The 26,656-nt window shown below is 35.6% G+C and overlaps 3 protein-coding genes across 4 annotated transcripts; 1 reads left to right on the forward strand and 2 right to left on the reverse strand.

Annotated features, from left to right (window-relative positions):
• Positions 1 to 420: 420 nt before the first annotated feature.
• Positions 421 to 3,979, forward strand: LOC137744228 (uncharacterized). Of its 2 annotated transcripts, XM_068484088.1 has the most exons (5): positions 421 to 529; positions 625 to 859; positions 1,474 to 1,532; positions 3,368 to 3,451; positions 3,525 to 3,979. In XM_068484088.1, the coding sequence occupies exons 1-5, from the start codon at positions 497 to 499 to the stop codon at positions 3,936 to 3,938; spliced, it is 825 nt and encodes a 274-aa protein (XP_068340189.1). In that variant the 5' UTR covers positions 421 to 496; the 3' UTR covers positions 3,939 to 3,979. The 2 variants fall into 2 exon arrangements, with proteins under 2 accessions (XP_068340189.1, XP_068340190.1); XM_068484089.1 differs by lacking the exons at positions 3,368 to 3,451; positions 3,525 to 3,979 and adding an exon at positions 2,745 to 3,021.
• A 734-nt stretch (positions 3,980 to 4,713) lies between these two features.
• On the reverse strand, positions 4,714 to 10,718 carry LOC137744227 (cationic amino acid transporter 2, vacuolar-like). The gene is made up of 14 exons (XM_068484087.1): positions 10,155 to 10,718; positions 9,046 to 9,247; positions 8,782 to 8,866; positions 8,491 to 8,631; positions 8,241 to 8,359; positions 8,059 to 8,155; positions 7,781 to 7,953; positions 7,637 to 7,703; positions 7,325 to 7,483; positions 6,668 to 6,923; positions 6,214 to 6,322; positions 5,863 to 5,975; positions 5,443 to 5,518; positions 4,714 to 5,125 (listed from the first exon to the last, which is right to left on the reverse strand). The coding sequence occupies exons 1-14, from the start codon at positions 10,330 to 10,332 to the stop codon at positions 4,969 to 4,971; spliced, it is 1,932 nt and encodes a 643-aa protein (XP_068340188.1). The 5' UTR covers positions 10,333 to 10,718; the 3' UTR covers positions 4,714 to 4,968.
• Positions 10,719 to 18,975: 8,257 nt separating this feature from the next.
• Positions 18,976 to 26,112, reverse strand: LOC137744838 (cationic amino acid transporter 4, vacuolar). The gene is made up of 14 exons (XM_068484647.1): positions 25,602 to 26,112; positions 24,804 to 25,005; positions 24,315 to 24,399; positions 23,258 to 23,398; positions 23,040 to 23,158; positions 22,868 to 22,964; positions 22,171 to 22,343; positions 22,002 to 22,068; positions 21,415 to 21,573; positions 21,016 to 21,283; positions 20,274 to 20,382; positions 19,764 to 19,876; positions 19,494 to 19,569; positions 18,976 to 19,353 (listed from the first exon to the last, which is right to left on the reverse strand). Exons 1-14 carry the CDS (start codon positions 25,744 to 25,746, stop codon positions 19,197 to 19,199), a joined length of 1,911 nt encoding a protein of 636 aa, XP_068340748.1. The 5' UTR covers positions 25,747 to 26,112; the 3' UTR covers positions 18,976 to 19,196.
• Positions 26,113 to 26,656: the final 544 nt, after the last annotated feature.

Consider the following 26,656-nt stretch of genomic DNA (forward strand, 5'->3'; position numbering starts at 1 on the left):
CAAAAGATATTGACATATGTTGAAACAATATGATGAGTGCTATTGAGAGAATTTACCAAGTGATGCAAACTTTGATATGTCAATTTTTAGTAAGCACAAAAATAACTCATACCAAACATTTTAGAGATTAAAGATACCAATTTAGTTTCAGGAGAGTAAAGTGTGAAAAAAGATAAATTCAGAGACAAAACAATAAATAAGCCTAAAAAATTAAATAAACTAATAAAGTGAATATGGCCAAAATAACAACAGTAAGCAATTGAAAATGAAGGGTTTAACAAAACACTCCCAATACCTGTTTACTTTTAATGAAAAACCATATTTATACATTTTTCTAGTAGTATTTATTACACCTTTAAAAATAATTTTTCTTCGTTAAAAATGAAGATTTTTTTAGACTCTTCCTTAGTTTTTTTATAAATAAAGTCCAGTCCAATCTTAAGTCGAATAAATAAGTTTACTTCAGTTCCTTTGACTATTGATCATCCAAATTTCCATGGACGAAGCTCAACCTCCTACTCCTACTCCGGTAATCCCCCTCTCTCTCTCTCTCTCTCTCTCTCATCCGATCCGATCGATCGAATTTGTACGGGAATCTGACTGTAATTTGTGAATGGTTGATAGTTTCTGGAGGTAAAATGTCAGAGTTCAGGGATGACACGGCGGTTCGCAATGGGGACGGAGGCAGGATTCGCAGTCTCACTCATAAACAAGAAATTGGGTGCGGGGGACCCACTTGCTCTGCACATTGAAGCCGTCAAAGAAGGTGAGGAGCCCATCAGTTTCGGCCCCAGCTCCGCCCTCGTCGATTACGGCAGTGGCTGGCGGTTACAGACCGTTACCCAGCTGGATTCACCTGGTAACTCACTCCCTTCTCTTCAATCACTCAATTCCAAGTTCTTTACTTTTTGTGTTTTCGAGAAAATTGGAGCATTGGTTCCTGAACTATGACCGAATTGTACCTTTCGTCAATGAAGTGCGCTTGACCCCTTTAACTTTAGGATAATTGGAGCGTTGGTTCCTGAACTATGACCTAATTGTAGCTTTCGTCTTTCATATTCTGAATTGAAATCCACCAAAACCGGTGTAGGAATCTGATTCTAACTCGTCTTTGAATTGAAATTCCATTAAAATCGGTATAGGTATCTGAACTTAACAATATGTGTAGCATTAGTCGTTCATGCCAACTTTGTAAGAATTTTTGTAAGTGAAGTGCACATGAGCCTCTTTCAAGAAGTAAATCGGGAACTGCACCGAGGGCCAACTTTGACAGAAATTCTCACGAGTTGGCGTGAAGGACCAATGCTCCGCATTTTGTCAAATTTAAAAATTGGATGTTTAATTCAGCGCCAAAGCTACAATACAATACCAATGCTTCTATTTACTCTTTATTTTAGTTCATTTTTTGGGTATTTGTTAAAAATGATTAAATTGTGGGTTGTAATGATTTTTTTTGTCTTTGCTCGAGTACAGGGTTTGGAGGTGGAGAAGGGGTTGTGAGGCCAATGGCAATGCCAGTTCCCGATGTAACGGTATGATCTTATTCATCTCTTTCTGTATGTTAACTGTTAAGTGAATAAGAATTCTGTTTGGTGTTTATTGTATAGATGAGTTCAGACTGGGCATTTGTTTACAGTGATTATGAAAGGAAAGATTCAACCTTTTTTTGTATATACAAGCGATATTATACTTTAAATTCAAACTCAGGTGCACAGGGAGCCAATAGGGCTATGCCCACGTCTGCAAAAAAAATCAAACTTTAATAATACGAATTCAGGTTGTTAATTAACAAGTCAGTGGCTTGATTGGATGACCTTGTGGAACGTTCTAGGTTATAAATAGATTTTTGGAAGAAAAATGGGTCTAAAACCAAGACTAGATATATACTTTAGATAGTATCCACGGTCTGGAAGCTCAGTTTCTCGGGCTCATTAGGAAGGAAAGCATTAGAGTGTGCATTGAAGCAGCTTGGTGATAGTCTTGACTCTTGAGCTTAAGCCCAGTACGTTGTTGTGTAAAGAGATGGAAATAATAAAAGAAAGGATTAGTCTATACCTTAGATTTCTAGGCCATGTCTCGGATAGCAAGGGTTTTGATGGGAGGTGGAATTGTGGATTGAAGGTTGTTTAAGTTCAGTAAACTATTCAGTTATTTTAGATGGGAGGATGATGGTGAGGCAGGGTGATCCGTCGTCGTCGTTTCTTTTAAGTTGTAGTTTGTGTACTAAGTAGATTGTTGGAGGGAAAACATACGTCTCATCTCAAGTTTACAGATTGGCCATGATAATTGAACTTTCGCAAGTGAATGTGCGGACAAATACCATTACACAGATAAAATCTCAAAGAAACAACTCAGAAAGTAAACCGAAAATGTGAGTCTTGAAAATATGTTCATATGCACTTCTAACCAACCAGTATTCATACTTCATAGGGGTGAAGTTTTTGTCTGAAATGATTAAGTAATCTACATTTGTGCACATGTAAAAATTTAAAATACCTTATTTGTAATGTGAGGAACGAAAACTTGTACTTGTGATAGTTACGTTTTCTTTTTCATCTAAACTAAAGTTTTTGTTTCACGAAAAGTAATGTACGATCTTAAATGATTTTTAAAAGGGTATATTTGATGACATACAATCAAATAAGCGATTAAGGGTAGCGTTCTGCCATTTCTAAGTTGAACGTTCTCTTTATCAATTGTTGACCTTTTAGCTTGTATTAATATATGTTTATGATTTTCTGTAGCGTTCTGCCAAGTTACATGTTCCAAAGAGGGTGTTGAAACCAGCAATCAGTTTTACGTACATTGGAAAAATAGTGTTAGCTTTCGTTTTGATTTTTGTACTTGGTGCCATTTTCACGTTGGCTCTCGAGAACCTTCCTGGAATGATTTCTTTTATCGGTTCATATATGTAATTCTTTTTATTATCCTCTGAGCAATGTTAAAGATTATTAACTTATCTCAATCATTTTGTATCAAAGAAATGAGAAATGAAAAAGAATAAGGAAAAATACTTTCCGATATGTATTGTCTCCAACATAATGTATGATGTGGCGCAAATAATTTTCTCTACACTTACCGCATGGCAGAGCCGAAAGGTAAGCTGAATTACTGAACATAAGTGTTTGTTTTGGTAAGTAGCAAACCGAGAAGATATCCAGGGGGTTCAGACTCCATATACCGAACTTTTAGAACCACATTCTACCCAGAACCAACCCTAAACCATGAACCAGACATGTGTTCGGCTGTTCTACTGCATGTGTAGGCTGAGTAACAAAACATTCGGTGGTTGCGGGCCAAACTTTCACAGTTAAGTTCATCAATCAGCTGCCGAATACTGAAACTTTATCGAAAATGTATTTTGCAGCTGCAACATGATGCATCTACAACAAGCAGTGGTGTTGCAATAGATAGCCTTTTGGACACCACAAGTGAATTCATCACTGATGAGGTAAAAGTTCTGTTTTGTTGTAACTTATTGGTGGTGTATGGTTGATTAGAACAAATATACATACTTTTGGCAGGTATTCAAGAGTCGAGAAGAATTGGTCAATTGGATTCGTGTACAAGGACGGAGTTGTGGTGTGGGGGTGGTCATCAAGAGGTCAGATGCTGCTGGAAAAAATAGATTACGACGAGCTAGAATTAATCTTTGCTGTGAGCATAGTGGATACTATACTAAGAAGTCTAACGTAGATTCAGATGGCCAACAAGCGATGAGTTTCAGTGCAGATATAGATCATCGGAAGAGAAAGCGCCCTAAGGCCACAGGTACGAAAAAGTGTGGTTGCCCGTTTTTATTGAAAGGTGTAAACGTTGGTCCCGGAGATGAGTGGAAACTTGAGGTTGTATGTGGGGTGCATAACCATCCTTTCGGAGGAGGGTGTCTTGATGGGCAGTCGCATGTAGGTACAGAAGAATATGTTGAATTTGAATGAGCTTAGCCAGATCAAATAAAACCCCTTTTGTTGCATCTTAATCACTGCTTAATTTGTCGTGGATGAGTTATTTATCCGACTGAAGAAATATCTTAAAAATGGGAATTGCGGATGTGCTCTCTCCATGCACTTAAGTTCGAAATCCTCCTCTTTGCATGAGTTATATTCTTATCGAACCTATCGGACAACCTAGCCAAATTTATCAGAGTTCCAATGAGCTTGAACAATCCGAATATGAGCCAATATTTGGGTCGAACTTTTCATTAAATACGACCTTAGGTGCATGGAGGGAGCACATCCGGTCTGAAAACGAAACAATGTATGGCATTGTGCAAGGAAAGAACATTTACAGACAGCAGATTAAACACAGAACATAGAGTACAATAACCATTTCCAGTATTATGGATGGACGGTTATGGCGGGTGGGTAACCGTAATTATTTACCAATAACCGTTTAAGCCTTTACCTGCTGGATAATTGTATAAATAGATATACTCATACCCATAACCGTTTATTAACGGTTAACTGTACCTAGGTAACCGTTTAGCAACATTGGTAGGGGTAGCATTGGCTTAATCTCCATGCATAAGAAAAACGATGGATGGATGTGTGCGGTAAACGTCGAGCCTTCTAAGCCACAGTGGTTGTAGCACCATGTCATGTGAAATACGCCTCTGCGATTTCTGGTACTCTCTTTCGGTTGGGTTGAATTTGTATCGAAAACTTGCTCGAATCGAGAACAGAGAGAAGAGGTAATGTATTCGAGCCTGTGTCCTAAGGAAGGAGAGTGGAAACTTTCATTATTGCACATTATTTACATTGCACGAACACGTCCAGCATCAAGAAGACAATAAGCTATCATACAATGGACTGATTTCAGTCCTTGCTATAACAAGATTACCAACAATACATAATCGGAGTCAAAAGCACGCAGTAGGACACTTCACGATCGCCAGATGACATAGTACACGATATAATGGACCAAGTTCGTTCTTGCATTTCCTGTACAAGTTGCATTTCCTGTACAAACTTACGCTACATAAGTTTCTGAGCTCCGAAAGATCTCATCAGCGTGAGCTACTGGCACGTAAACTGCATCCTCCAATGAGCTGTGTGATCGGCCATAAAATACGTAAACCACCACTCCTATTAGCAGCCATACAGCAACACGCGCCCAGGTGTCCGCTCTGAAAACAAAACAATATACCAACAATTTTAAAGGAAAGAATATTTACAGACGACGGATTAGCCACAGTGCATTCAGCAGAAATCAATTCTGATAATATTGAAAGTGCTTTCCCGGTGAACACACAATACGAATTATCTCAATTCTGATAATATTATGCGACCAGCGTACAAGAACCATTTCTGGTATGTAGGATTTCCCTTTGATACAAAAAGTACAAAAATAATTTTTTTTTTTTAAATGTGAAAAGCTATGAGAAGCGAAAAGGACAACGTAATTAACACTAAAATGGAACGGACTATTTAATTGGATAGTTACCCAAGATTTATCAGTAGGTAGACGTTGATGAGAATACAGATGATAGGTAGCAATGGGACAAATGGGCATAAGAAACCTGAAAGGAAACCAATAAATCATTGTTATTAAATAGTCAAATAGTACTTTCCTCAATGAACAATAACCTAACCATTTAATCCAACGCAACTAAACACGAGATGAAGATATTGTTGAACGTTTTAATTATTAGCTCGCTAAGCCTACAGTAACCAAATTAGAGAACCAGCCTCATGAGCTACTCTTTCGAGGAAAAGCTGACCACATCGACTACAGCTGATATCTATACGTATGTGTTTGTGTGTACTAGTAATATACACTTTACAAGTTCACTATTTACAGCTTGCGGACAAGGTTGCATCCCCTGAAGCCTTTTCAGTGATATTTGTAAAATAGTGAGCATACCTCCTGTGTGCCCAAAGGTGTGTCGTGCATCATCTTGATCAATACATGTGAGTACAATCAGACCTAACAAAAGAAGAATACCGCCACCTCCACAAAATGTATAGCGAAGAAAGCTGAAATTGAAACCAAGAATATTTTTGTTGAATTAATGAATAGAGAATTAAACTATATACCAAGAGAAGGTAAAACATAAAGCATATTGACATAAATAAAAAAATCATAACCAAAACCATAAATCTTGGCATATCAATTTTAGAATCTAGAATTTGTTTTTGCGGATAAAAATGAATCAAATGCAGCCAGAAAAAAATATCATTCTCAGAATTAAGTCTAGGACTGAAATTCACCCACCTGGGAATGGCCAAATCTGAAGCTGAATATGTCAGGAGAAGCACGCCAACACATGTGAACATTATGGTCCAGCCAGCAATTTTACGCCTTTTAGCTTCACTTAGTGTGTCTGTAATAATTAACACAGCAAATACATATTTCAGAATCAGCCACATAACAGAAAAGTAGAGCAGAAACTATTCAGAATATAAGGTTGTTTCTGACACAAATATAAAGACACATATATCCCATTGTCATACATACTTTATAGACATGCATAGATACAAGGAAATATTCTCTTGCCCGACTGAGAATGTAGACTATTTATAAGGTTGTTTCTCGATTATGGCAACATAACTACGATAATAGGACATTTAGGTGTATGTGTGTGTGCTCGTGTGGTTCTGTATGACCCTTCTACTGTTGCAGTAGCTATATATAATGAAGTGAGAATACAAGACTATAAGGAACTTACAGTTAATAAGAGGCAGTTGCTTTTTTATCAGAGGAAGTTCAACCGTGATATTCACTTCCTCGAGTAGAGGTTTGGTAACACTAGTCTTAGGATCTTCAACATTGATCTCTTGAGAATTCCTTCCATGTCGTAACCACACTGAATCTATTGACTCCCGAAGAGATGAAGGCATAGGCAACTCATCTGGCGGAACATATCTGACTATCAGTACAGATATTGCTACCATAGTGAATGCAACAAGTGTACCCACACTAACCTGCACAACATAGGTACTATCTAAGTCAGTCTCCACATTTACATTCACTATCACAGAAAAAGGTCGATGTCAACTTAAATAAGGGTTAAACACATGGATTTCCATCTTAAGTTGAATTCCTTGAGTCATTATCATGAACCACAAAATAAAATCCTCAACGGTATCAGAATTTGTTAGAGGATATAAATATTATCAAGGATCAATTATTGTGAAAATAAAAGAAAAAACTTCAAGGCTAGTTCACATGCAGTGGGAATCCCCCTTATAAAGCGAATGTCTGGTAAACCACAATTATAGCATTACAGTAAGAATACTCGCATGTCCTTTAGCATAACAAAGAGTAAATAAGTTATACAACTTATCAACAACAAAGCCAGACCTTTCCGTGAAGGTCAACTTACCATTCCTGCCAACTGTGAAACATCCATGAAGAAGGCCAAGACTGCACAACAAATCCCAGTTGCTATTGTACTCTTGACAGGAACCTGAGTTTTTTTACTAATATCTGCAAAAAATGGTGGCAGCAATCCATCTCTAGACATGGCCATCAGGATTCGTGGCTAAGAAACACAAGAAAATATCTTAATCAGTGTTACAGTACAGGTGTGTGGGGGATTCATGGACAATAAACAAGCTGACACAGCCTGAGACAATACACGATGCATCTCGAAAAGTAGGAGATAAATGGAATATTAAAAAAGATCAAATAATACCTGAGGAAGAATAGAGCCCATCAATGTTGAGCAGAGAGCAGTAACAGCTCCAACAGTTATCACATACCTTCAAAACATAAGCAGGAAATTTAACTTAGTTGCCCAAAGACGAAAAGGCAATCCCCACAATATTTATTCACTTACGCTGCCCATTGCATCCCATGACTAGCAAATGCACTGGAAATTGGTGTATCAGGATCCATTGCATAATAAGGCACTAAACCAACTATGACCATCGAAACCAACATGTACAACGCACAGCAAATAGATAGTGCAGCACCAATACCAAGTGGCAAATCTCGTTGAGGATTCTTCACCTTTTGAAAAACATGAAGGCATAATTCAGATTCTACACAAGTTAAAACATTTCCACAAAACTTATAAGATTGATATTTCGGATGACATAACAAGAACCTGTTTACCTCTTCAGCAGTGCTGGCAACTGAATCAAAACCAATGTATGCAAAGAAGACAGTTGCAGACCCAGCAAGCATACCATTCACCCCAAAAGGAAAGTACCTTTTACATGAATAAATTGGAAGGAAACTCAAAATTTATTTTTGAAAACTACATGAGTTGATATAGGAATAGGGATGAAAAATACCCAGTAGGAAGTTCATATCCAGTCCAGCCAGACTTGAAACCCAAATAAGTACCAGCTACTACAACAAATATCATTGCACATACATTCGCTATTGTCACAATGCCTTGTGCTACTGTACTCTGCATAAATGGAGTGTTCCATTAAAGAAAAAAAAAGAGAGAATATTAATGAAACAGAAGAAATAATTACGTTTGCCAAGTTTAAGGATTGATCTGATACACAAAAGAAAACAAACAAGATATATGCATACCTCCTTGATTCCCACACACAAGAGCCCTGTAACAATAAATACTAGAATTGCTGCACATGGGTCAACCACAAGACCAAGTGCAGGAATATGCTGCCGGGCTATAATAGCAGGCAGACTGTCCTCTCCTCCAAAAAGCAATGCCTTCAGAAAGAAAAACAAACCCATTTAAGGATAGATGTCCCAACTTCTCTTAAGAGATTGTCAGAGTATGCAGGAAGATCTTTTTTTATTTGAGCGGACATTATAATCTTTCTTGCAGAATACATAAGTAGATATTTTTAAAAACTGTACCAAATTAGGTGATATGCCCCGAGCAACAGCTGAGCCACCGATTGTATATTCTAGAATCAAAGCCCAACCAACTAACCAAGCGACACTGCAAACAATGATAGTTTTAATATCACTAACTGACGTACAAGAAAATTTTCAATGTAATTAGTTTGGTACAACTGTGCAAGCATGTATTGTTGAATAAGCATGATAACGTAACTCTCCCTTTTCTTTTCCAATTGCTATGCTCAACACTTTAATGACAAAGAAGGAATGAGAAATTACCCTTCTCCAATGCATATATATGTATAGTGATAGGCACTCCCTGCAGAAGGGCACCGACTTGCAAGTTCAGCATAACAAAATGCAGAAAGGGCTGCCGCAATTCCAGCTATTAGAAAGGAAATTGCTAGTGCTGGTCCAGAATGCTCTCTAGCAACTGTTCCAACAAGAATATAGACTCCTGCTCCAATCGTTGAGCCAACCCCTAATCAAAGTGCATGATAACCTACGGTTAATTATATGAGAAAGACAAAATAATTCATGATAAAAAAAAAAACAGAAGTAGCCTGTTTCATTATTTCAGTACCGAAATGTGCTGTATGTAGAAAATAAGAAACCATCAGGTAGAAACTAGTAAGAATATTAATCGACAATATTATTATGCAAAGGGTTAGTAGTAAGTAATTCTTCAATAACGGGTGCACAGCTACAAGGAGAATCTTCATACCATAAACCTGAAATTTAAAGTGAGGCACCGAACACACGAAGATAAAATCTCAACAGATTATATGACTGATTAGAAATGCTTATGAATTGGCTAAATGTGTATTCTAACAACCAAAAGCGTTTTTTACTATAATTGATAAAAATTAAAATTAAAAAATTAAAAGCTCTTCTAGGTCCTAAAAGTGCTTTATGAAGCAGTTCATGTTGGGCTCACAAGTGCTTTTAAACGACTAAAAGCGCTTTTAAATAAAATGATTTTGGAACCAAACCTTAGTTAAAATGCAAATTAATTTTGGAAAACACTTGAACTGCTTCTAGCAAGAAGCACATAAAGCACTTCTAGGTCCTAAAACTGCTTTTCCATGAAGCACTTGTATTTTTAATAAAAATTTCTACAAGTTCATATGAAATAATACTTCTAGCAGAGGCAATTAAGACCAGAAGTATTTCCTACAAAAGCAATCTCAAACATGCCCTATGTAGATAAAAAGTCATAAAGTTGAGACGAAAATATATAACTGCAAGATGAAAATTCAGACAAAATTACATGAATATAGCAGACAACCAAATATTCCATCAGCATCATCATCTTATCTAAAATTACAAACCAGATATCAAAATATATGATTGAAAAAAATAAGAGGGGAAAAGCAACAAGCTTTTACCAATTGCAACAAGATGGGGAACAGTCAACTCCTTGGCCAATTGATGACCCCCTGACTTCACATGAACAGAATCCACCTGTTTCCGCCTTATCAAACTATGCCGGCCGCCCCATGAACCGCCGTTTCTTCCACTTCCTCCGCCGCCCCCTTCCCCTTTTGAATCAATCAATAAACCCATCAAACAAACACCACAAAAAACCCAATTTCCTCCCAGAAAGCTCCAAACTTTGATCCTCCCACACTGATTTTTCTAATTTTCCTTGTCCAAACCAAAGATTACGAGCTGGGTTTTTCTGTTTCGATTGGTATTTCGATCCTAAAGGGCTAATTCTACAGTTTAATCTGAAATTTGAGAAAAAAAATTGAAAATTTATGTACAGTAAAATTCAACCTGCCAGCACACTCCCGGATGCATAATATATAATACAGATTTCTGAAAGCCTTGCACCGAAAGGGAAGCTGGCAGATTAAGGAAAGAAAGGGAGGATTTCTTCCCTTTTTATTTCTCTCTGGGTGTGTTGGTCTGTTTGTCGATGATATCACAAAAGTTGCTGTTTTTTTCTAATTTTATATTTCTTTTTTTGGTTACCATAGGGGATTGAATCGGTCCAAATAAACAGGAATTTGGGTATTCATTCATTCTTGGTTCTACAATCCTATTGGATATGAAAAAAAAAAGGTGGATTAATGTGTGCAGGGGACACGTATTCTATTTGGAGAGCGATTTTTATTTTTCTTTGAGGATTTATTAGGAAAAATTACACGTAAAATATACTTTTAATACTTAATTTCTACTAATTAATAAAACATTATTTTTCAATCAAAATTCTATGAAATTATTAGTTTAACATTCTAATTAAAGCAGAACATGAATAAGAAATATGGAACAGAAATGTAATTTCACACATCTAAATTTTACGTTTTTTTTAAGTCTTACCTGATCCTAATATATCTCTAATTATAAAAAATAAAAAAATAAAAATTTCTCACTCCCACATTCTTTATCTCTCCCTTCCTCTCTCCTTCTATTTTAAAAATAAAAATAATAAAAAATTTCACACACTTTGTGTGTGCCCATATGTTAGTTTCAGGCCCTTTAAGGAAAGAGATTCTTATTTCCTCTTGATCATTAGATTTGACTTTAATGAAATTATATGGTTGAGATTAAATAATATGACACAGAATTTCATTAAAACCTAATCTAACGGTTAAAAAAATTTCCTTTTTTTTTTTAAATAAAAATCTCCTCTCTTAAAGGTTTCCTGTTAATTTTAAATTAAGATAACACTTTGTAATTTTCAAAGAGAGACAACTTTTTTGACACATATTTGATGACATCATGAATATTATTTCAACTAACGAAATTACCCCTCCAGGCAGGCTGCACTTTACTTTCATGCTTACCACGTGGAATCACTCATATTCCTAAAAGTAAGCAGCCATTCACATTTTTCATCTCCCTAATTGGTGTCAATCCTTCAATCATTGCTCTTCAAAATTCAAAATTTTCAAACGCAGATACCTCTTTAACCTGCCCACCCAAACCGAAAACTAATTGTGCTGGGTGAGTCGAAGTAACAAATTGTTCACTCGGTGATGGATTGGTCGAATGATGATGACTCGAGCATAATTTATCGGCTTACGGGTTGCTTTTAAACAGGCCAACCCACCCAATGCTCAGTCCTAGTAGAGATGAGGGAAGCGAACCATGCTTGGAGAAAAACAATTTTGATGAAGGATCGTATGTGTTCGATTTTTTATTTATTTTTATTTTGATGGAACATAGTTGGATTTCAAATGAAAAAAAGAGTTGGATTTCAAATGAAAAAAGAGTTGGATTTGTTAAGTGAGGTTAACCAGTAATGTTATTTTTATCATGTTTTTGTACAACACCATTTTATGTAGCACTGATATGAATAGTCACATCATTTAAACTAATTATAATTTAATTAAATTAAAAATATTTAATAAACCAATAATTAAAAAAAAAACTGGAATTAAATAGTGATTATAGCATACGAGGAGTCTTCTCCTTCCTTTCTCGTCCAATCCTGTTTCTTCTCCCGTTTCTACTTCCACACCAGTTCTTTCACGCCATTTTTTTTCACCCTAGTATTTTTTACGTTAGTGTACACTACCACTCTCTCTTGTACTTTAGTACCCCACTTGTATTACAAACCATGTCATCATCAAGCTTCCAAGAACAACAAAAGCAAAGTATGATGAAACACTTCTTTGTGAAAAATCGTGCCAAATAGAAACCAGCAACTGAAGGCAGCGGAATGAACTGCAACACAAAGGACAACCAATGATCATTGCTAGTTCAACATTCAAATTAGAGTTCAGAGGCACATCACAATGCAATAAACTCATGTATTCAACATTCCAATTACAAGCCTAATACACGTTCAGTTTGGAATATTTTACCTACAAAATGGCGCGAAAGAACTGGCATGGAAAAAGAAACGGGAGAAGAAGCAAGAAGGAAGGAGAAAACTCTATACCACAATCATCATTTAATTCTAGCTTTTTTTTTAATTACTAGTTTATTAAATGTTTTTAATTTAAATTAAATTTTGAATAATTTAAATGATGTGACTATCCACATCAGATACTACATAAAGTAATATATAAATGTGGTATAAAAACATGATAAGAACATTTAATTCTAGCTTCTTCTTTTTTAATTATTAGCTTATTAAATGTTTTTAATTTAAATTAAATTCTGAATAATTTAAATGATGTGACTATCTACATCAGATATCACATAAGGTGATATATAAATGTGGTATAAAAACATGGTAAGAATAACATTACTGGATGTTAAGTGGAAGGCCAGTTGTCAAACTTGTTTACAAAAAATATACAAAATTGGTTATACTTAAAAATTATACAAAACTGATTTAACATATATTTGAAACTAATTTTGCAAAAATAGTCAATAACAGGTTAGGCTAATGGCATGTATGCAGTTTTATTGAAAATATACAAACTAATTATACTAAAACTATACAAAAAAAAGATTCTACTAAAAAGTATACAAAACTAATTCTACATGAATTTAAAACTGATTCTGCAAAAATAGTCAAAGATGAGTTGAGCTGATTCTACATAAAATGGTCGAAGACTGGTTGAACTGATTATACAAAAAAAGGTCAAACGGGTTCAACTAATTCTGCAAAAAAAAAAATGACCGAATAAGGGTTCAACTGATTCTGCAAAAAAAAATGGTCGAACGAGTTAAACTGATTCTGTAAAAATAATCGAGGACGGGTTAAAGTGATTCTGCAAAAATGGTCGAGGATGGGTTGAACTGATTCTGCAAAAATAGTCCAAAATGGGTTGAAGTGATTATGCAAAAATGGTCGAAGGCGGGTTGAATTAATTCTGCAAAAATGGTTGAAGACGGATTAAACTGATTATGCAAAAACGGTCAATGACTGGTTGAACTAATTTTGCAAAAATGGTCGATGACAGATTAAATCGATTCTGTAAAAATGGTCGACGACGAGTTGAATTGATTCTAGTAATAAATTATACAAACTAATTCTACATATAGTTTCAAAACTGATTCTGCAAAAATAGTCAATGATAGATTGAGCTTATGACACATGTTAATTTTGTTTGAGTTGTGAGGATTGATTTTTATTAATAGCCTTAAAGTCTTAGGGTATGATTGATGTTTTAAAACATTGTTTCCATGTTTTTGAGCTAAACTTTAGTTATTTTTAATGTTTTTGTCTCTACTTAACATGTTTTAAAACTAGTTGAGTTATTTGAAATATAGTGAAAGTTTTTGTCTCTATATATAAAGCTCCCTAATTATTAACATATTTTAAAAAATAACTATTGATATATTTTAAAATATAAAATAAATACATATAATTAGCACGGGTACATTTAGCAAAATTAAAAATCGGTACAAATAAATTAAAAAATATGGGCACAAAAAAGAATTAATATATGGGTACAAATTAAAACTGAAAAGAAAATTGGAACAAATTAAAAATAAAAATGTATGATAAAAATTTGAAATAATTAATGACGTTTATTAAAATCTAAGGACCTTGATCAAAAATTGGAAAAGATTAAGGTTTTAATCAATGGAATAGGAAAAATAGGGATGAGAACTTAATTTTTCCATAAGAAAAAGACTTCAAATTGAATTATATTCCCCATTTTTGTATTTGTGGCGTTGTTTTTCAATAGTAGTCAAGATGATGAGTTATTTTTCAATGTACCAAGAAAGCAGGGTGGTACTCCACGTGTTTCAATACAAGTTGTAAGATTCTTGTGTTAAAAAATTAATGACATAAAAAATTAAATTTCCCACCGCTTACATAATAACACGTAGTGTACCACTTGTGTTACGGGCACAAGGAAAAATTTCTCCAAGATGACAACCAAGCTTAAGAAATTGGATGGAGAGCTACATTTATTATTGTAGGTATATAGAAAATGTAAGGAAATTTTGATTTGGTAATTGAAAACAGCTTTTTAAATATAATTACTGATAAAGTAATCTTCTCAAGGTTTTGATCAAATGATCACTTATGGGTTCACCGTTTTCAGCGCAATGGGTGCTTTTACATGACCAAAAAGGGTATAAGTTTCAAACCTTATGAAACTGAACCAAGAATTAAACACTACTTATAAAACTTGACCAATAAGTAGACATTATTCATGAAATTAAACCAATAAGTAGACACTATTTATGAAATTGGACCAATAAGTAAACATTATGAAACTAAAACAAGAATTAGGCACTATTTATGAAACTGGACTAAGAACTAGACAATATTTATGAAACATGACCAAGAACTAGACACTATGTATGAAAGTGAACCAATAACTAGACACTATTTATGAACCCGAACCAAGAAAGAGACATTATTAATGAAACTGTACCAACTACTATACATTATTTATGAAATTAGACCCAATAACTAGACAGTATTTGTGAAACATGACCAAGAACAAGACATTATTTATGAAGGTTAACCAAGAATTAGGCACTATTTATGAAATTTGATCGATAAATAATGTAGTACCGTTCAATTTCATAAATAGTGCAATTTTATTAATAGTGTTCAATTTCATAAATAGTGTTCGATTTCATAAACAGTGTCTGTGATGGACGCAAAGATCCTGCGCATCAGGTTTTTGTTTTTTTTTTATTATTGAAATTGTGTCATTAAATAAAGTTATAGCATGATTTTTTGTTAAAATAATATTTAATTATTTTTCATTAAATAAAGTTATAGCATGATTTTTTGTTAAAATAAACTTAACCCAATCCATTTTCATGAATGTTTTTATTTTTATAGGTAATAAGGACTTTATTAATAAACCATAAGAACTACATGGGGTATGTGACATCCCACATCGCCTAGGAAAGTGATCCTTAAATGTATATTCCCATCCTTACCTAGCACGAGGCCTTTTGGGAGCTCACTGGCTTCGGGTTCCATGGGAACTCCGAAGTTAAGCGAGTAGCGCGCGAGAGCACTCCCAGGATGGGTGACCCATCGGGAAGTTCTCGTGTGAGTTCCCAAAAACAAAACCGTGAGGGCGTGGTCGGGGCCCAAAGCGGACAATATCGTGCTACGGTGGTGGAGCGGGCCCGGGAAGTGGTGCCACCCGAGCCGGGATGTGACAATTTGGTATCAGAGCCTAACCCTGGTCATGTATGTGCCGACGAGGACGTCGGGCCCCTAAGGGGGGTGGATTGTGACATCCCACATCGCCTAGGGAAGTGATCCTTAAATGTATATTCCCATCCTTACCTAGCACGAGGCCTTTTGGGAGCTCACTGGCTTTGGGTTCTGTAGGAACTCCGAAGTTAAGCGAGAAGAGGGCTAGAGCAATCCCATGATGGGTGACCCACTGGGAAGTTGCTCGTGAGTTCCCAAAAACAAAAACCGTGAGGGAATGGTAAGCCCAAAGCGGACAATATCGTGCTACGGTAGTGGAGCGGGCCCGAGAAGTGATCCGCCCCGGGCCGGGATGTGACAGGGTAGGCATGTCGAACGTAACTAAGGTGTCACGCACGCCAAAAAAAACACCACACAAATTTACAATGATAAACTCATCATAAATTACAATACTATTCTCCAACCACCACGGAGACCCATATCTAACCAATGAAAATGAAAACAATTTTGTGAGTAGTAAAATCACCATGACAACATTGCGAGGAAAGGATTACACCACCTCCAACAAATATCGAGCTTCCTTCTCATGGTCCCTTGTCACGCATACAAGCCAAAAACAAAAAAAAACAAAAACCAACCTTAACTATGAACAATAGTGTTGCTTAAAGATCCAAGTTTGATCGGTAGGCATAGTCATCACAAAGGCTCTCCTCGCAAAAGCGAGAGCATCCAAATCACAAAAAACTCTTACCACCATAGCGAAAGAGTGACTACAAGTAGAAAAGAAACACGAAAAAAAATAAAAAGAAGAGACCAAGAGAGATTAGCGTGATCCCACGGCCAAGTGCTAGAGTCGGCAGATGAGGGTTTTAGGGATAGATCACATGCTTGAGAGTTAAAAGGAATGGAAGAGGATCCTCTTCGGATGCACTTTGTGGGGGATCTTAGAGTTCCCCACATCCTAGTCATTCATCGTACATCGTGCAGCCAATTTTCGCAATATATTATTTGTGTTTAATTTTAAATAAAAAAAGTTAAATCATTTCTAATCACACGATATACGATGAATTATTAAAATGTGGGATTCATATGATCCCCACAAAATAGATCTAGATAGGATCCAATGCCAAAAGGAATTACAAATAAGTGATAACTATTATAAAATCAGTTGTACTTATTCTTTTTGAACGGCTTCATGATGTTCTTCATGAATTTTTGTGGAAGATGATTTAGTTTTTGTGGACATAATTTAAAAGAGAAACGAATCTAAATATGCAAATTATCAAAACTTAATCATGGCATTACGATATGATCTATACTTTTCTCGAACGAGGGTTCTCTTTATATGGATTCTAGAATATTTTAATTGTATTCGTTCATCGTATATAATGCAATCAGAAATTATTATAAATTTTTTTTTAAAATTAAATATAAACAATACTTGATTAAAACTAACTGTACAATGTACGATAAACAAACACGATAAAAAATTCTCGAAATATTTACAAAGAGAATCTAGATAAGATCCTCGTTCCTTTTTTCGACTCAGATACAAAATTAACATGTCGATAGACGGGCCATCGAAATGTTGTCAAGCCCTTGATTTATCTTAAAAAAGATAAGTTATGGGTACCCATAAGCAATCGATGCGTATGGGACTAAACTGTTGACAGTAATGTTTATTGACATTGAATGGTACACACAAGATTCAATTGAGATGGTGACAAAATTTCCACTCGCTCAACTTGTAAAATAAAGTAATGTATTGTATTAAATGTATAGTTCCAGTCAAGAAATGGGCAAATAGTAAATTGCAATCATCCCCCTTACGAAACTGACGTCGGCGCGTTTACTGGCAAAAATCTAACTCAAATAATTCATATTCTGATGGATCACTTAATATTAAATTAAAGAAAAACTTGTTGCTGTCGAGAAAAAGAGAAATAATAGTTTACCGTAATTTTACTTTAATTGGCATCGCTATCTATTATGATAAACTTAATAACTGACAGATTGGACATATGATAATTATCAAGTTGGAGTATTGATGTGGTGGGTCGATAACCGTTACTTACTACTAATTATTCATTTTTAAAAATAAAAAATAAAAAATTTCATATCTATTTTTACTTCCTACACATTTTTTTATTAATTTACATTTTTTATTTTTTTCTATTCATTCTATTCGAAAGTAAAAAATTAATATAAATGTGTACGAGATAAAAGATGATGCGTTTGATAGCACCAACCTTTCTTTTACTTGGTTCCTTGAACACGGGCTTTTAGGGTCAAATAATAATTCGCAATCATGTCCCATACGAAGCTGACGTGGGCGCGTTTATTGGCAAAAAGCCAACTCAAATAATTCATCTTGTGATGGATGACTTAATATTAAATTAAAAGAATTACTTAATATTACGGTCTAATAATGCGTATTTTTTTCACTTGCAAGTGAAAAGTTTTATATTCGATTCTCGCTAATGGTAAATTTGAATCACATTATTGCTAGTCCATTATAAAACTTAGCCTACTCTCTCATGTAAATACTATTGTTTCTTAAAAAAAAAAAATTAAATTAAAGAAAAACTTGTTACAACTTAGCTTCTTTTTTTTTCTTTGGGTGACGTTAACTACACACCTATTTTTACTTTCTATACATTTTTATTAATTTACATATTTTGATTTTATTCGATTTGACGACTAAAAATTAATATAGGTGTGTAGGAAATACACAACTTTTTATTAATTTACATTTTTGATTTTCTTCTCTTCATTAAATCCAACAACAAAAAATTAATATAAGCGTGTACGAGATAAAAAATGATGTGTTGATAACACCAACCTTTTATTTTACTTGTTCCTTGAACACCGGTTTTTAGAGTCAAATAATGTTTTCTTAGACCAAAAAAAAATGTTTGAACATTAGTTAAGATAACCGGAAGAAACTAACGTCAACTTTCAAATTTTGTCCAAATTGAAGGCAGCAGTACTCGAGAAGAAGACGTATCCCTTCCACACCGCACGATAGGATATCAACACCTTATAACGAATCTATTTAATTCCGTCAACTCTGTCAAAACTAAAAGTTCTTCAACGTGGATATCCAATCAAATTCAATCTTAGGCACCAAACACGACGAAACGGAACATATGCTCGCCATGGTCCTATGGTTAAGGTAAAGAAAACAGAGCTTGGTTTTCTCTATCCTTCTCTTTCAAGGCTTACTTTGTATTGCAAAGAAACTGAAGGTAATTTGGGTTACTTACAATGAGATGAACATTCTGTTCAAAAGTTCCAACATAAAAATTTACATGAGACAAGTAAACACATGATAACAGAAACACATTTGTGACCGGCACCGGGGCGAGCGTGGTTCTCGCCCGGCAGACTAGGCCGCGTGGTCTGACGAGGAACGATAAATCTCATTAGCATAAGCTGAGGATACATAAACTGCATTGTAAAGTGAACTATGGCTTCGGCCGTAAAACAAGTATACCAATGCTCCTATGGCAAACCATACAGAGACGCGGATCCATGTGGCAGCTCTACGAGTATGAAACATGTTATCAGTTGTGAATATAGCATATTTCGAATGTCATGGATCAATGTATTCAGATTCTGGTTTTGGATTTCGATATGAATTTGCTTATTTGTGTGTGTGTTGCGAGGGGAAGGGAGGACTCACCCGAGACCAATTAGTAAGTAGGTATTTATGAGAATGCAAGCAGCAGGCAAAAATGGAACAAATGGACAACTGAAACCTGCAGAGAGAAACAAACGGTTGTGGAGTCGTAAAAATGATTTGCTTCAACTTTCGAGGATGAAGTCCACTCCAAACACAAGCAGGAAACAAAGAGATGGAAATTCGAGAGAATCGAGGTTTCTAGATGAACCCATCAACATTGAGTAATGCCATCAATCTCAGCAATATTTATAGGATAGATATTAACCGTACCTCCAGTGTGTCCAAAGCTGTGCCTTGTATCATCTTGATCAATACAGGTCAGCACAATTAAGCAGCACAGCAGTAGAACGCCAGACACTCCGCATACTGTGAAGCGAAGAATGCTGGCACAGTAAACAAGTTGGCAACATTAAACTAAAATCTGATGGAATTGTTAGATATATATGTCTGAATCTCTGATCTCATCTCTTTCGACATATGATTTACAAAGACAAAACTGCATATGTTTCTAATGGAATATAACTAAATCTTAGACTACCTAGATAGATCTTAATAGGCCGTTGTTCAAATTTTAATAGCTCCAATATCATTTTATACAACCACAAGCCCAAAAATCTAAAAGCTGTTAGGGAACGGGCCAACAATGTCTATCAAGCAAACAAAAGCGTTGTCTTAAAAATTTAACAGCCTATCACGAGTTGAAATTCATGTCAAAGTACAAAAGGCCAGCCATTAATCAAACATCAACCTGCGTAAAATGTAATTTAAAACACGACAAACCTGGAAACACCTTTAGCTGAAGCTGCAAATGCAAAGGTAAAAGTCCCTATACAGAGAAAGGCTATGGCCCAGGCAGCAATCTTCCGCCTTTTTTGTTCATTTCGATTGTCTGTGTGATTATTTGTAGTAAAAAAGAGGAACATCATATACCAATTGTCTAGGATAGAACCTTAGTCAATCCAAATTGTAAACATCTTCATTTAACATGGGATGTGGCCCTAGTGGCTAGTGGAACTAAGACCATCTTAACTTTAAGCAAAATTGACACGGTTTGGATGTTTTCTTTTCTGTAATTTTAATTTCTTCAACCAGATCGTCATAGTTAGGTTTCGTTTACAATCAAGGGCAAATTAAAGAATCTGTCAATCAGTTAGACTGAAATATCACGCACCTCAGTTGCATGTGGGACAGAAGGCAGGGACCTTTGGAAACCAAAGCTAACTATAGTGAGCTCATTGAAAAAGTATTTCCTCTAACTGATTGACGGATTCTTGTAATTATCCTTGATTGTAAAGTTGTAAACAAAACTCAACTATACGGACCAAATTGAAAAGAAAAAAAAAACGCTAGAGAGGTCTAATTGAAAAAAATACCCTAACCAGAGGGATTGGTCATTTCCCCTATTTTTAATCCTCCATGTTCAGTGAGATTCTGCTTATTCCAAAACACAAGCGTCATGAGTTCGGTACATTCAGTGCATAATCTGTTTTCCCATACTACAAATCACGTGAGCTACTATTACCTTGTGATAAGACTTTCTGAATCAGAGGATAGCCAAGTGATGCCTCCCCTATTTCACGTAAATATTGACTATCATCCTTAGAGGAGCCAGCAGGAAGTGGAAGCTTTTCGCTGTCACTTTCCTGAATATTACGACCAGATTGCAATGATGCTGACGTAATGGACTCTTTAAGTGCTGATGAAAGTGGCACTTCATCTGGTGGCACATATCGTAGTATCAAAACTGAAAGTGCAGCAGTTGTAAATGCAAATAGTGTACCAACGCTAACCTGTACCCACATAACAAACACTTATGAGGATGAAAACGTGAAAACGACAAAGATTCATCTCCCTAGAGAATAATAAATTATAACTATGTGCTCAGCTTTTATCTCCAGTCAAAAAACTTCGGTTAACTTACCATCCCTGCCAATTGGGAAACATCCATAAAAAACGCCAGAACTGCAGCAAAAATACCAGTTGTAACAGTGCTCTTCACAGGAACTTGGGTTTTTTTATTAATGTCTGAAAAGAATGATGGTAACAATCCATCTCTAGCCATTGCCATCAGGATCCGTGGCTGTAAAATTTAAACAAAACAAACCGATAGATCTCGGATTACCAGGTGGAATAAACCTCTGATTCGTGATAATGCAGAGAACAAAGTGCCTCCAAATAAATGGAAATTCAGGTGAGGCAAGCTCCTAAATTTAAACTGGCAACCTAAATACTTTTTAGATATAAGGAAGAGTGCCTTGAAGTCCTGTCTCAGTATGGGAATGCAAGCAAAAAGACTTTCAAACAGCAAGTTCTTATGGCATTGACACAAAATCTTCAGGAAGATCTATATAAAACTGTCAGGAAAGTTCGACGGAACCAACCAATATATAACTGAAAAAGCAGTAGTAAATGCAAAACTTCCTAAAAGTGCTGTCTGCATTAGTAAAACTCCACTATAAAGAGATTTATAACTATGCTAAATTAAAAAAGAAGGTACTACTGACACACCTGAGCAAGAAGCGAACCCAACAAACTTGCAGAAAGAGCAGTAACTGCTCCCGTTGTTATAATATACCTGCAGTCCATACATATGAATCTTTAAACAAATACTTTTAAATGGAAGGCACTCAAAGTCCTAGTGAACGGAGTACCAGAAACAAGAAGAAAATATGCTTACACTGCCCATTCCACCCCATAGCTTGCAAATACTGAGGAAATGGGAGTATCTGGATCTAAGTCATAGTATGGTACTAAGCCGGTAATTACAAAAGATACAAACATGTACAAGATGCAACATATAAACAATGCTATTCCAATACCGAGGGGCAAATCTCGTTGAGGATTCCTCACCTGCCATAAAAAATATTCTCTTAAATTCTTGAAGAATAACACGACAATAACATTATATAAAATTTGACTTGACATCTGATACAGCAGAACGGCTTTGAACAAGAGATGTGCAAACCATTCATTACGAAATTTTGCTCGAATCCTTAATGGGTGAGTGCCCGCAACCAATAACTTTTATTGAAAACTGAAACTTACCAGCATACATAAGTGTTCATTAAGTGACTCATCTGGTCAATTTTGAGATTCTTTGCTAAATTTCCATGCTTCTACAATAGTAAAGTTTTATATTACCGGATATCATTTAATCCTCTGCCACATGGTGGTTTCTAAATAGTAGCTGCCTTTTGTAGACACTTCCAGTTTGCCCAAAAGAAACCTTTGACAATCTAGTGATGCTTTTATTTACAACTAATCGTCCAAAAAATAAAATAAACATTTCCAGCATAACCTAACTGCAGAATATTTCCAGCAGGCTCCATAATCATCACCCAACACAAATAAACTGCTACAAAAAAAATGCTTACCTCCTCAACTGTGCTAGTAACTGAATCAAAACCAATGTAAGAAAAGAAGACCACAGCAGAACCAGCAAACATCCCGTTTATTCCAAAGGGAAAGTACCTAAAAAGTTAAAGTGCAATATGAGAAAGTAGTTTCATGAGATTAATATATAAGAAAGTGAAGACAAAGCATTACCCGCTAGAAAGTTCATATCCAACCCATCCATTTTTAAAACCCAAATAGCCACCTGCTATCATGATGAATAGCATGACAGAAACATTTACTGACGTAACAATCATTTGTACCAATGAACTCTGAGAAATCAGGTCGTTCGCTTTAGTAAGAAATGCAAAGGAAAATAAAATTTGAATGGATGAAAAAGATTACAATGATACTTTTGGGAAAAAGATTACCTCCTTTATCCCTGTGCACAAGAGAAAAGCGACAATAAGAACTAACACTGCTGCACATGGATCAACCACAATACCAAGCCCGGGGATGGTATGATGGGCCAAGAGTGAAGGTAACTTATCCAAGCCTCCAAAAAACAAGGCCTGATTTCAAAGTAAAAAACAGAAGGACCATATGGTATCCATTAACATTGGGGACCTCCCACATTGTTTGCTAGAAAAACTACTCAAACTGAACGGACAAATTACTTCGAAACATGTGATAATTTGTAATAAACACCATGAATTAAAACAGATACAGACTTCTCTGCTGTGTGAGTATACCATTATCCTCCCTTGTTCTCTAGTAAATTATTTTTAAATTTGTACTGACACTCTCTCACTCATATATGGAAAGATATCATCAGATTATTTTATGTCAATTTACACATGTTGTAACTCACACGAAAGTTAACTCCTGTTCCAATTGTTCTAAAACCAATTCATTTTATGTGAAAAAGCTTCAGAACTGAAAGGCATTTGGGGAAGTCTGCTCGACCTTCAAGGCTGAGGATGATATCGTTTTCAACAAAAGAACAACTGATAATACACAGAAGAAGGAAATTTTGAGCAGCAGATGCCAGTATAATAACTCAGTATTTTAGGCATTTCAAGGTTACGTGCCATATAATGGCACAAAGAAGCCTTGTTTCACAAGTATGCAAAACAAAAAAGCGAGACTGGTCAAATGATACTACAGCTGGTCCTCACAGGTACATGTTATTATTATTTTATCTAATGCATTCTGCAGGTAAATATTTTTTTGAATGTATTCTAAAACAATACATATATAACAGTTAAAGTGCCAACATGTCTTTGCAAACCAAAACACAAAAATATAGAAGGCTGTGCTTGGTCGATGCAACAACCTTTGCATTTTCACTTGTCCACACTGTGAAAGCGCCCTCTTTATCCAGCGTGTTTTTTGTGTGTGTGTGTTTACATATTTCTCAGCAATATATTTCAATAAGCACAATTGCATATGACATTGTCAAAAGAAGACAAGATATATACACTGTACCAGATTTGGGGTTATGCCACGAGCAACAGCAGCACCACCAATGGTATATTCTAGAATCAGAGCCCAACCTACCAACCAAGCAACACTAAAGAAACCACATGACGCGAGTCACTAACTGAAGATGTCATAAACATAAATAAAAAGAAAGATTTTCATGGTTTTGTATCTATTCAAGGATCAATCACAATAACATATCCCCCCACCCATGTCTTAAGAAGCACTTAGCAATATGCCTGAGCAGCTTAACCATGTTCTCAAGCTTAGCACTGTTTTTGTCCTATAATGAAATTGCCTTTTATTTGAGTCAGAAAATTTACAACCAGTATGCCTTGAAACTAGTCTATTAACAAAGAATTTTGTTACATCAAACAGGGCCAGCACATCATATAAATTAATGTGCACTAAGGATGAGACTCTGTTGGTAGATAGCACGGGTAAAGACTATCAATAGTACAGTACATTCAAATGATTAAAAAGATTTTACAGTACCCTTCTCCAACGCATATGTATGAATAGTGATAGGCACTCCCAGCAGATGGGCAACGACATGCAAGCTCTGCATAACAAAATGCTGAGAGTGCAGCAGCTATCCCAGCAATTAAGAATGAAATGGTAAGTGCAGGTCCTGCACACTCTCTAGCAACTGTGCCGACAAGAACATAAACTCCAGCACCTATTGTAGCTCCAACTCCTGATTGATAGGAAGTTTTAAAAGAATCATCTCTATGCTTATAAGGAAATGAGACGTACAATGAACCTAGCATGAGCTTGAATTGAATGTTGCACACGTATTTTGGTTCGTCAATGCTAAGCAGTGTGCACTCATCACATGGTTAATTTAACACAATGAGGAAAATCCTAAGAGCAAATTCTTCCAAGCAATTGCAATAAAACCAAATGAACCAAACTCATTTTATATTTAAAAAACAAGAACAGTAAAAAGAAAGAAAGGGAAACTATTATGCTAACAACCCCATTAAACAGTGACTTGAGGAACAAATTACTTTCAACTTACAGACAACAACATAAGAAAACATAATTGAATTAGCTACATTCATACACTACATACCACAAACTTGAATGAACATATCACAAGCTAATAAGAAAATAAAAGTGCATATGTGGGTTAGGCCCGTTGGTCAGAGTAGTGTGTCCGCCCCTTACGTTTAAGTTCGAACCTGGTCCCCGTAGTTTAGGATATCGCATTATCGAAAGTGAAAATAAGAAAACAAAGCAAAACCCAGTTCCAGAAAGCAAGGGAGAGAAGCAAGTTAATGGAATTATTACCAATGGCAATGAGGTCAGTGACAGATAATATCCTAGCCAATTGATGATGCCCCTCCCTCCTCCCCACATGAACTGAATCAACTTCCTTCCTCTGAATCAAACTTCTAAACCCCCTAAAGCACTTGCTCCCACCAACACTTTGCATATCAGCACTTCGCAAACCCAACCAAAAACACTCAATTCAAAAGCACTTTTCGCCTGTTCACTATATCACTGAAATAAAAAGGAAATAAATTGTGGGTTTTTCTCGGAACAGTTTGGAGATAAGGGAGTTTATGAAGGAGAGGGGGAGCAGGATGACACTGCCACTGGGTTGTTGGGTGAAAGATGGGTGCTTTTCTGGGGATGGTGGCCGAAGGTGATAGATTTCTGGGGATGGAGGTTGATAGTGATGGATATATTCTACCAAGTAACAAGTAACAAATATAGAAATTACAGCAGCAGCAGCACAAAGTTGTACACAAAAGGTAAGAACTGGACAACGGGGAGAAGAGGTGGAGAATTGCTTGCATTTTTGCAGTGTACCCAACATTCCAATCTTCACGAACCTTCGACCAATAATTTCTAAGGAAAATATACTTACTCCACCAATTTGCTTGCCACAAAAACAAATTTAATCTAATACAAAATTTACGATATACAAGCACTTTTAAAATGATTGAAAAATGTTTTTGGTTAGAGTATTTTTAGGTTCATTTAAATATTTTATCGAAAAAATATGCTTCTTGCAGGAAGCATTTAAAGGTTTTTTTTCAGGATTTACTCACAATTGGTTTACAAAAAACATTCATTCAAAACGTTTTCAATCATTTTAAAAGAATACTCACATTGTCAAATATGAGCCTAAACTCAGCCATGGATCGCATTTACTTTTTCCATCAAAGTAATAATTGTTGAATTTATTGGTTTATAGGTTGTTCTATAATTCACCGTTAGGCAAAAGATCGAAAAAGGTATTTTATATTTGTTTTATTCAAAGAACCAAAGTAGCGTTTTGCTCATCTTTCAGTGGATTTTCAAAATTGTACAAGATCCTCCTGCGTCACTAGTCTTGA

The sequence above is a fragment of the Pyrus communis genome, chromosome 9 (assembly GCF_963583255.1).
Source record: "Pyrus communis chromosome 9, drPyrComm1.1, whole genome shotgun sequence".
In the NCBI taxonomy this organism is placed as follows: Eukaryota; Viridiplantae; Streptophyta; class Magnoliopsida; order Rosales; family Rosaceae; genus Pyrus; species Pyrus communis.